This window comes from Lepisma saccharinum, chromosome 26, assembly GCF_977018435.1.
Source record: "Lepisma saccharinum chromosome 26, izLepSacc3.1, whole genome shotgun sequence".
NCBI lineage: Eukaryota > Metazoa > Arthropoda > Insecta > Zygentoma > Lepismatidae > Lepisma > Lepisma saccharinum.
In genome coordinates this window covers 23,130,604-23,142,771 of record NC_139254.1, presented here as the reverse complement: position 1 = coordinate 23,142,771, position 12,168 = coordinate 23,130,604, and the positions used below count along the sequence as shown (strand labels likewise).

Genomic DNA, 12,168 nt, shown 5'->3' with positions numbered 1-12,168 from the left:
CTCTATTTCTAAAGTAAAAATTAAGCTTTAACATCAACTTAGCGAAAAATATTATAGCAAAAGTTGAAATGTAATGCAACTTACCTCCCTGCAATATTCCTGCATGGGATGTTTGAGCTTGTGTCTCTTGCTCAGTCTCCCTGTAAAGAAGCAATGCTGGCACAAGTCGTACCGTAGGCACTGCAGACATTGGTACCTCAAGCCATGCATTGGGTATGTTTTGCAAACAGCACATTTTACACTGTGATTAACTGTAACATAATAGAAACAAACAATTATGTAATGTCTGATTTTTATCAAATACAATAACATGCACAACAATACATTCTAGGAATCTAGGCTAAGGATTTTAGGAAGATATACCGATAAAGTATCAATATAATATCAAGAGATACAATACAAAATTCGAAATCAAATCCTTTCATCAATTTCATCATATCATTACTCATCCTCATCTTCACAATTAGTAAAAATGGCAGAAAAACGAAGTAAAATAAAACATATCAATAACAAAATGGTATTTTTGCACTAAATTAGAGTCCATTATTAAAAATTTTGAATCAGTAATTTTAACAATAAACCAAATTGCATAAATCAGCTCTTACTGATAACACTAATGAGTTAAGAAAATCCGACACATGTTGTGGTAGGAATGTACTGAATGCTATAGTGGGAAAAATATAAAGGCATCAACAAATGGCGTAAATGAATTATGCTATTAGCCACGATTATTGGATGAAGTTCATATTCTGACTGAAATATGTTTGAGAAGTGTGAAATGGGTGAAAGTAAGGATTCAAATGATACATAATTGCCGCTAATAACTGGTCCCGGTATTTCAAAAACTGGGACTTTCCCATTTTCTTCCAAAGCCTACAGTGCAGGAAGCACAAAAAATATCTAGCATTGAGTCTATTTCTGGTCTGGTAAATTGCTTGTGAGGTACCGAGATCACTGGAGGAGGCAGAAGTGCATTTTGTATACTATTTCTTATTTAGTGTTGCTTTTCTGCCACTTTTGGCTAATTGTGGCGATGAGGATGAGTGATGATTAGACAAAAGGACACTCAAAAGCACATCCATGCCCAGGTTGGGATTCGAACCTGGGAAATCTGGTGGTGAGATTGAGGGTCAACCACTTAGCATGCCAGCAGCAGAAATAATGGTTCATTACAACATGTAGCATTTTCTATTAACTTTGTGTTATTATTCTAAATTATTTCTATTAACTTTGTGTTGTTATTCTAAATTATAACATAAAATGCTACAATCTCAACACCTACGTGTTGATATGGGGTGTCCGCTCTACGTTCGCGAAGTATTTACTGATTAGTTACGTGGATTCGCGATAGAGGGCAGTTCATACTTCGCTTCCTTTTCCGTGGCTTAATCACGCCACCTGGCATGTGATGCGGTGCAATACGTTTCCTCGAAAAAAACTTTTCCTCGAAGTGCTGGTGGAAACACAGACAGACAGTCTCGACTCAGTTCTTCAACACGCAACAGTACGTCCCTAGCATTAGCAAGCGGTAAACGAGGGTCGTCCCCGTAATACTCTGTGGCTTGCAAGCATGTGGTGATTGCGAAAGAGTTGCCTTTTTCAGCACTCACAATACCATCCTTTTATTTTTGAACATGCATAACCTGCTCGTGTCTTGTGAGTTGATAGAAAACACGAAGTTTTGATTTACGTTTTCTGACTGTACAATTGAGCAAATATTTAAAGGGACATATTAATCGTTTCATCAACCAAACATACAAACACCAGTGCCTAGGAATACGTATTCTGCAAGGACAATGCCAGATTGCCAAGGAACAGACTGGGCGACGATTCTACCACGATTGAACACGAAGACAATATTTTCTAGATTTGGACGAGGAAGTAACGGCGTATTACTGTCACCAGGATTCTGCTAACTTCGCATTACAAGGTACCGTATTGAACTTGTTGTTATTGCCGGTTACAAACGAACGGTAGTGTTTTCAAACCAAGTACTTTGAATTACTAATAAATCGTGATTAGAAAGAATACAACAAACCTTTACATATAATTATCCTCCGTACTTTATGTGTGTTAGTGCCGTATAAGAAATGTAAAAATGCAAGCAATGATTTATTTCACGTAATTACACTGTGTCTGAGAACGAATCAAAGAATACAAACTGAGAAACATGCAAGTTCTTGTCAACGTGAGTGCTCTAATAAAGTGATAAATATAGAATGACAATTTGACGTAACTACTTATCTTAACGTGGAAATCGCGAAGTTGTGATACAAGAATAACACACCCACGAATTCCTTCCTTGCACGAGCGGCTATTTTAACTTTGATAAAGATTGATAAATTAACATAAAGATAACAAGTAGAAATGGTATTGTAAGAATGAACAAAATTAACAAAGATTCTAAAACGAATCGCTGATTTTCATAAAATTCACTAGAGGACGTACGTATTATGAATGATGAAATTGATGAATGGACATTCACAAACAACCAAGCCCGAGCAGGATTAGAACCCGGGACCCTTAGCATCGCAGCGCAATGTGCTAACCATTCGGCCACAGGATCCGGCTAGTACACATAGGCCCTTGCCTGTTGATTATGTTGGTGGTGAAGCAGACGATCCATGTCCATAAACAGCCAGACCCTGTGACCGAGTGGTTAGCACATCGCGCTGCGACGCCAAGGGTCCCGGGTTCGAATCCCAGTCGGGCTTGGTTGTTTGTGAATGTCCATTCATCAATTTCATCATTTCATCACTCATCCCCATCTTCGCAAATTACCCAAGTGGCACAAAACACAAAGTAAAATAAACTAAATCAAATAAAAAAAAAATCAAAACCATGTCCATAAATACAGTTGATAAAAATCATTAAACATGCAGTTTTCTGTGAAATCATTACAGGTATGCAGAACTGATTCAGATGTGTAAAAACAATGTGTACGTTCATTAGATGAAAGTTTAAGTTCTTTATCAAAACCGACACCCTTTGAATCCACGTGACACTCTTACAGATTCCCACAGCTACTTTAAATTGTAATTCAAAGCAGTTCAGAATAATTAATACCTAAATTTTTCAGTCTACCATTAATGATGAATGATTTAATCACAAAATCCATATCTTCTCACAATGTTATTGCAAAAGAAAAATTATGCATTTTGCAAAATGTCCACGATATTCAGACTCCGCAGAAGTGACGTGCGACATATTGGTAGACCACATGTGACACCCTGACCCAGAAAAAGTATTGGCCGGTATCAGCGATTGCATTTTAACAGATACTTTGCGATACCGACACCACTGGCCAATACTAGGGCTGAGCTGATACCACTTTTAAGTGATACCGATACTGACGCCAATACTCTCACCAATTCCCACCTATCCTTGAACATTGTAATAATTAAATGGTATTTAAAATATTGATTAATATTGCTTAATTTCCAAGACAATTAGACTCCACAAAAGAGTAGAGTGGCATTTTTGTGGAGCTTGTGAAAAACCAAAATTCTGGGGAAGTATCAGCAGGTATTGGTAAATAAATTCGAACGGATACTTTCAGATACCGATACCAGGGGTACCAGCCAAAATGGATACTTCGGCATTGGATCAGCCCTAGCCAATATTGATTCATCAGTATTGGAATCAACCCAATCCTAGTTTTTATGCAACTAAAAATCTTCTTCTTATAAGGCGCTACAGCTCTTTATGGGCTTTGGCCTGCTCAATTACATCCTTCCACTCTTCTCTACTCAACACACATTTCTTCCAGTTCTGTATCTTCAGTTTTCTTATGTCATTTCTGACATCGTCTATCCATCTGGTTTTGGGCCTTCCTTGTGATCTTGTAGCAACAGGTCTCCAATTGTAAATTTGTTTCACAATTCTTTCTTCGGGCATTCTTTCAATATGACCCAACCAGCTCAATCTTTGTGTTTTGATAAATCTTCTTATATCCTTACTCTTTATTAATATTTCAAGCTCTTTGTTTGTTTTTATTCGCCATATATTATTAGATTGTCTCGTTGGGCCATATATTTTCCTTAATATCTTTCTTTCAAATATCATTAGTTTTCGAGTTATATCTTCTTTCAGCACCCAGGTTTCACAGACATATGTAACCACAGGTCTTATTATGGATTTATACAGCTTTAATTTTAATTTTCTGGTAACTAGTTTGGATTGGAATATCCTCTTATTCGCATAAAATACTCTGTTTCCAGCTGCAATCCTTTCTTTAATTTCTTCTTCGATTTCATTGTTTCCATTTACTATTGATCCGAGATATTTAAATGACTGTACCTGCTCTATGTGCATTGTATCTATATCCTCTTTTTGTTGTTGGATTTTTCTTCTTGTACACCTCATATATTTTGTCTATTTTCGTTCACTATTAGTCCATATTTCATTGCCTGTTGCTTTAGTTTCACTAGGCAGTCCACTATTGATTGTTTAGTTCTTGCAGTAATTACTATGCCATCTGCATATGCACAGACCTGTCTTAATCTTGTTGAAATGTTTCCTCTGATTTCCAACTTCTGAATTATTTCATCCATGACTATGCTAAATAAAATTGCTGATAATGGGTCTCCTTGTTTTACTCCTCTATTTATTGCAAATTTCTGACTAAAATCATTGTTTCCTTTTACTACTGCTGTAGTGTTTTGTAATGTCATCTTTATTAATCTTATTAGTTTGTTTGGAACATTAATTTTCTTTAGACATGTAGGAATTATATTTCTATTTACTGAGTCAAATGCTTGCATAAAATCTATAAATATGTTATGCAGTTCAATATTATATTCATAACATTTTTCATATATTTGTCGCAGTATGAATATATTGTCAACTGTAGATCTATTTGGTCTAAATCCCATTTGATATTCGCCCAATTTGTTTTCTGTAATTTCGGAGATTCTATCTTGTAGAAGAATTGCAAAGATTTTGTATGCGACATTCAAAAGCGTAATTGGTCTGTAGTTATTACACTGCAACCTGTCTCCTTTTTTAAAAATTGGGCAAATGATACCATGTAACCACTCTCGTGGCATTTCCTCTTTATTCCATATGTTGAGTATCAAATTATAAATTTTATTCCTTATCATATAACCTCCACGTCTTATCAGTTCTGCTGTGATATTATCTGAACCAGGTGACTTATTCATTTTTAAGGATTTTATGATTTTATTTATCTCCTCATATGTTGGTATTGTAGTTTCAGTATCATTTTCCAATTTTTCGGGTATTTCATCTTCATACGGTACGTGTTCCCAATTTAATAATTCCTGAAAGTACTCTTTCCAACGGAGTAATACTTTTTCTTTCTCAGATATTACTTCTCCAGATGCATCTTTACATAATGAAGTTGCATGAGTGTAGTTCCCTACATGAGATGTCACAGCCTTAAAAAAATTTCTTGAATCCTTTCTTCTATGGTATTCCTCAATCTCTTTGATTCTATCATTTATCCATTCTTTTTTCTTCTTTCTGCATACATTGTTGGCAATTCTCCTTTTTTTCTCATATTCTTCACAATTTGCCCTTGTGTGTCTCTGTAAAAATCTTTGTCGTGCAGCATTTTTCTGATTTATTACCATTTTACATTCATTATCCCATCATTCATTCCTTGGTTTTCCATCTTGCTTTTGTATTACTTCAGTTGCTGTTTTCAGAATGACTTCTTTGAGTTGTTTCCAATCTTCATTTATATCTTGGGTATCAATAAAGTTTTCCAAATTTTGGCTCATTTTTTTTCTATATTGTTTCAGAATTGCTTTACTATGCATATTGCTTTTATTCCATTTTATCTGTTGTCTTGGAATACTTTTTCGTACAGGTATTAATTTCTGTTTAATTACTGCCTTGACCAAAAAATGATCTGAATCACAATTCAGACCCCTCATTGTTTTTACATCCTGCACCATTTCCTTTTTATGTTCGTTTACTAAAACATGGTCAATTTGGTTGGTAGTTTTCCCATCTGGGGACACCCAGGTACCTTTATGTATCTTTTTATGTTCATACTGTGTACTCATTACAGTCATATTATTTGCAATAGCATAGTTGCATACTAATTCTCCATTATTATTGGTTATCTCATGCAATGTATGTTTACCTGTTACTTCTTTATATGCATCCTCTTTTCCTATTTTTGCATTTAAATCTCCCAACAAGACTATCAGGTCATGTCTCGGGGTTTTATCTTGCACTACTTGTAGTTCTTCATAAAACTTATCTTTAATGTCGTCATCTTTCTCTTCTGTTGGAGCATACACGTTTATAAATGTCACATTACAGAACCTTCCCTTCACTCTAAGTTTAGATATTCTTTCACTACACGGTTCAAACCCTAGTACATGTTTTACCATTTCTCTCTTTACTAGGAATCCAGTTCCGTGCTGACCCGTAGTTTCTTTACAACTATAATACACAGAGTATTTATCTTTCTTGATTTCTCCTTGCCCTTTCCATCTTACTTCCTGTAATGCGACTATCTGCAACTTTGTTGCTAAGACTTGATCAGCTATTTCTTGCATTTTTCCCGGTTTTAGCATAGTCATGATATTCCATGTTCCTACACATATTATATCTTTCTTATTCCTTTTCATATGCCTAGGTCGTTTTCCATTAATCCATCCGGCTTTCTGTAATTGAGCTCTTTTAGCGGGAGGTTATTTTTATGAGACCAGGGTGCTGGCCTAGTGCTCAACCCCCATTTCTTTGGAGGACCAGGATTTTCTGTTAGGGTTAGCTGATAACACCCAGTTTAGGCGCTGGATACTCGCCTTCACCCTCCTCCGTCTGCTACAGCATCGGCCCGCCGAAGCAGGCCGTATGAACTTTTTTGCTGCATTGCCCAGGGGTCACGCGGCTAACAGCTTTCGGGGACGTGGAGGTAGGATTTGTTGGTAGTATTGGTAGTTGTTATACCCAATGGCGTTCCTCAGTATTTACAGAGTGCTCATATCAGCATCCGAACACTCCCTGAGACCATACCAACCTTTGACCAGCCAAAATGGATACTTCGGCATCGGATCAGCCCTAGCCAATATTGATTCGTCAGTATTGGAATCAACTCAATCCTAGTTTTTATGCAACTAAAAATGCTGAAACAAATTCCATCACTTTAGACTATATTAAACGAAATGCCATCTTACCTCCTTCTGCAGACTTCATTCGATTTAAAGTTGACATCCAGATAATAATACGGGGTTCACTTAACAGCCATCCCTTGAATGCTTCTTCTGTAATCGCCAGTGTGCACTACGATTAGACAACAAATACGTAATGATCAATTTGTACATGAAATACCACCTGAGCATCTTAAGTAAACTTCACACATGCTAGCCATTGACTTATATGGAGATTTCGGATTTTAAAACGTAAACGATGTCTGCATGTTTTCACCTCCACATAGATGATTTTGGTTAAAGATATACCCTTTAGAGATTAATCAAATACTGTTTGGCCATGGAAGATGAAACTAACTCGTCAAGACGAATCCACACATGGAAGTGGAAGTTGGTAGAAACATGCAAAGAACTTTGCCTGGGGGTACTGGGTTCAATACCCAGTGAAGGCACATGGCACATTGGTTTGGATCGCTAGAGACACATATTTTTGGTAAATAAACAAGCAAAATTTTGGTACAAAACAGAATCAATTTTGATTTCAAAAGCGGTAAAAATAAAATAAATTTTCGGTGTTAGAACAGTGAAAAGATGGATCAAAAGCGGTATATAAAATGACATTTTGGTTTTAAAATTGTGAACATAATACTAAATTTGATTTAAATATTGCATTTATTACAAAATAAACATAGCCCTTCTCAGTGCACAATTTATGTAGTTTAGAGTATTAAGTTTATTCCCTATATATAGGGTTCCATTCTTGGTTCTCATATATTTACAGCAGAATTAATCAATTTTCTATGAATTGCATAACTCACAGGAAAATTCTGATATCAGAAAGTGTCGCATCGTTAAAAAAGCTCTAAATTTCATGTTTAAGAGTCTATTTTGCATTTTGCAGTTCATTTCGCATCATTTCGTGACAAAACAGGGTAGGAAAATGCACCTCACATCTTTCAGAAACATTAAAAATTAACATTAGAATGTGTTATTTCACATTTTGTGTTTTGATCAAAAACTAAATATGCATGTCCCTATGGATCTCACTTTAAACTGTAAGCCCAGTCCCGATTAGCCTTATCTGTGCACAAAGTGAACTTAAAGCAAAAATTCAAATTCAAAACTTCACTTTAGCATTACATTGTTTATTGCCGGTCAATTTTTACTACGAAAATGTCACTATGTTTCAAACTTTAATAATGTTTCAGCAGCAGACTGTTTTCATAGAATATGCTTCCCCTGGGCATCTCACTTTCAGCCATCATCCCTGTCTTGTCACTGGGCTCATCCAGTTACGACATGCACACTAGCACCAATGGTTGCAACTAAAGCAGAGGGATGATTTTTAACAACACAGATGCACAGAAACTCTTACAAGATGAAATTTCTAAACTTTCAATGCTACAAATGGAATGACGTCAAAGACTTTTTTTTCTATTTTGATAACATTTGCTACATACATATCAGCACTATAAATTTTTTAACAGTTTCCAGTGACTAAAAACTGCTATGCTTTCTAAAATATATAATTTAAAGTGCAGAAAATAATGTCACAAAATTATGTAAACTCAGAAAACTAATCTTGTTATTAGAAGAGAGTTGCAAACTAAAATTTATTCCTTTCTTGTGTGTAAATTGTACTGCAGTTCCTGTTAAATTGCAACTGTTTTGTGATAAAGAAAAAAATAGTTACCCTTAAATGCAAAAACTGTAATTTGAGACAAAGTTGACAAAATAAAGATTGTGAGGAACCCCTAACTCCAATCAATACAAACAGTAATATATATATCTTTAAAAACAATATTGCTTTCATCCACTGTCTACTTCATCAAATTTGATGCCAGAATTTTTGATGTTTGTAAACCGTCACACAGAATCTACAAAAAATCTAGGTGTCAATAATGTTAACATAATTCGAAGAATTTAACATATTGACTGCCACAGTAGAAAAAAATATCCTTGGGGCCACGATGTTTTTTTACGAGAATATAATAAAACGTTGAAAGCAATATGTTTCTTCATGATTCGATGAAAAATTGATATTTTTAATTATTTTATGTGCATCAGTCATATGCAACTCAATCAACAAAATCAATTATTACGCTGCATTGAGTCATGTTATTTGCATTGTTATTTGTATTGTACAGTACAACTTATACCGTTATTGTTCAAGGAGCTGGCAAAAATTCAAGGCTAAATGCAGCATTGGAAATCTTGAAAACAGTTCATGAAGGATATTTTTTGTTTACTTGTCAGATTTAGTGAAATTTAAAAGGACAAATAAATAGCACATATGATCCACACTTTTTAAATTGTTCGTATTAATTGTAACAATAACAGCATCACTAAGTACGATGCTCACGACCATCTGTAAAATTATGTCCATGGGGTCACTCTTCACATAACATGTATGTTATAGCATGGTAGCGTGAGTTGCCTGTGCACAACGAGGCTCCCAAGGTAGAGAGACTTGTGAGTCAATATTGGACAATATTGGAAATTTTATATTGCGACATATCGTCAAGAAAATATCGTCACAGACGATACGATATTTTTTCCGTATCGTGATATCGGCGATATATATTGCTAAAATATTGACGATATATTGCCGACATGATATATATTGCCAAATATCGTGGTGATATATTGCCAACACAATATATATCACCAAATATTGACAATATATCGTCGACATGATATATATATCGCCAAATATCATGATGATATATCGCTGACATGATATATATCATCAAAATATTGTGACGATATATCACCCAGCACTAGTAGGCACTCTTCTTTGTGAATTGGAAGCATAAAGAATCCCTGAAGTTGTTTTCTCTGACTTTCCCAGATCAGTGAGAAACCTGCCTTTGTTGATTTAATAATCATTCTTGAAAAAGACGAAAGTGACGTTAACTCGAACCACATCTGGTACTGACCTGGCTCTTGTTGCTAGCAATACAATAAGGTGTTTCACTTTCCTGGCATGCAGTGAATGTAAGACTAATTGCATTAACTGTCATTTACCTCCTTGAAGCAACTCTCCACTGCTTCACTGATGAATATTGATCCAAATGATGAACTCTCAGACAGGTACTCCACGATCCTTGTGATGTTCCTCAGCAGGCACTCCATTTTCCTCCTTGTGATGCAGTTGTTATGATCAACCAGTTGGCGAAAGAAAAAATCGTACTTCTCCTGGAGACGACCACCGCATAACACAGCCAGGGCTAATTTGGCTGATATAACTTGAAGAGAACCTTTCTGTTTCCTTTAAAACAAACAGACACATTGTGAAGATTAAAATATCTGCAGTGAATTATGAGAGTCATTGAAAAATATAGTTTTACAAGACCTCTTGATTAAAAGGCAACAGCATCATCACTCAGCAATCAGGAAGGCCTCACACGCCTCTTCACATTTTAAGATGTTCTTCCTTATGTTAACATCAGTGATTATTTAAAAATTTACAAAAATACAAATGCCACAACTGGAAAAAAGCAATTAGAGATATATTCTCCCTCCACTGTAAGGATTAAGTTGACATGCACAAAACCACGTGACTTCCGAGTAATACCTTATGTTTTGGCACCCACGGGAGATGCATTATGAAGAAATTTCAGCGAAAATTAGTTCTGAGAATTAACACATTGGGGTCCCACGACGGGCAGCCCGCAGTGCACTTAAAGTCAATGTGGACGAACAACAGGCATAGCCCATCCTGCAGTACGCAATCGCTTTGCCGATTGAACTACGGGCTATGTTCGTACTTCGTCTCATGTGCGTGTTCATTCAAGCCGATCTGTTGAAATTCCGACCTCTAGGTGACTCATGTGCTATTTTTATCTTGCACCTGCAACTGTTTGTTGTCGGGTTGATGTACCTTGAATTGTTTAGAATGGCGTCTTTAGATCCAGACTGCATAGTGGAAATTCTGCAAGAGGATTCTGCCTCAGAGTTTGAAGTTAGCAACGATTTTGATGATGCAGATGAATTTGAAGATTTGGAAGGTAGGTTATATTCGTAATAATTAATTGTTGACAATATAAACAGTGTTGCAAACTCTAGTATTTTATGAATGAAGTGAGAAGAGGTAATTTTTTGGGTCTATTCATCTTGCCTCTTGCTTGATTCTCCTACATGCACTGATGTATTTTTAGTTTTTCCATTTATTATTTTGTATAGTGTGTGTCAAATGAAAATTTATTTTATTTATTTATTTATTTGTTTAATTTTTAGGAATGACGCAGAACCAACTGATACATCGTCTGGTCCTGTCCTGCAGCCACATTTTCATACAAAAGCTAATTACCTGTAATTTGTAATTATTTTTTGTTATGTGCACATAAGAAGTATTCTTATGCAAGATTCAAAAGATGTATTGATAGTTTATGTCGTTAATTATTGAAATTTCCAGATTACGAATTAAAAATATCAAAATTTCAAAAATCAAATCAAATATTAACATTTGTTACAATGTTGTACCTTTTTTTTTTTCACAAAGAAAATTTAACAAATTTTTGTTCATTGAAAAGAGGAAGTTTTGTAGATTCAAGAAATGTGAGGTAAAAAACAAACAAATTAAAAATATTTTTTCTATGATTTTTTGAAAAACAACAAAAAACCGCAGTCCAGAGGTAAAAATGGTGTATTATGAGGCCAGACCCGAATGTGTTAAAAATAAAAATAATAACTCATGGCACAACAGCCTGTGAGGGCAAGGGCCTACCTCCCGACTGCTAGCCTCACTCCCATCTGCGAATATATAGGAGGTCATCCAACCAGTTACGGGATGACGTGTGGTCAGCACGACGAACCCCCAGTTGTTGTTTGTTTCCATGATCGGGTTACGCTACTCATTGATAGCTTCCCAATTTCCTCACTGTTATGGGTGGCCACTGGTCCCATACACAGGCCGAAATCTCAGGAGAAAAGTTGTTACGCTTCCGTCAGGAGACTCGAACCTGCACACGTCCTGTAGCCGGAACCCAGAACTTGCACATTAGACCACACAGTCACGACTGTGCAGAACTGCCATTTG

General features: G+C 35.7%; 1 protein-coding gene across 1 annotated transcript in view; it reads right to left on the bottom strand.

Annotated features, from left to right (window-relative positions):
- The window catches only part of LOC145979403 (dystrophin-like), a 56,561-nt gene that overhangs the window by 27,642 nt on the left and 16,751 nt on the right, over positions 1–12,168 (bottom strand). The window contains exons 4-6 of the mRNA XM_083112273.1: positions 10,155–10,398; positions 7,155–7,260; positions 85–251 (exon numbers count right to left, since the gene is read on the bottom strand). Coding sequence (XP_082968399.1) covers positions 85–251; positions 7,155–7,260; positions 10,155–10,398 — 517 coding nt within the window. The remainder of the gene's footprint in view (positions 1–84; positions 252–7,154; positions 7,261–10,154; positions 10,399–12,168) is intronic.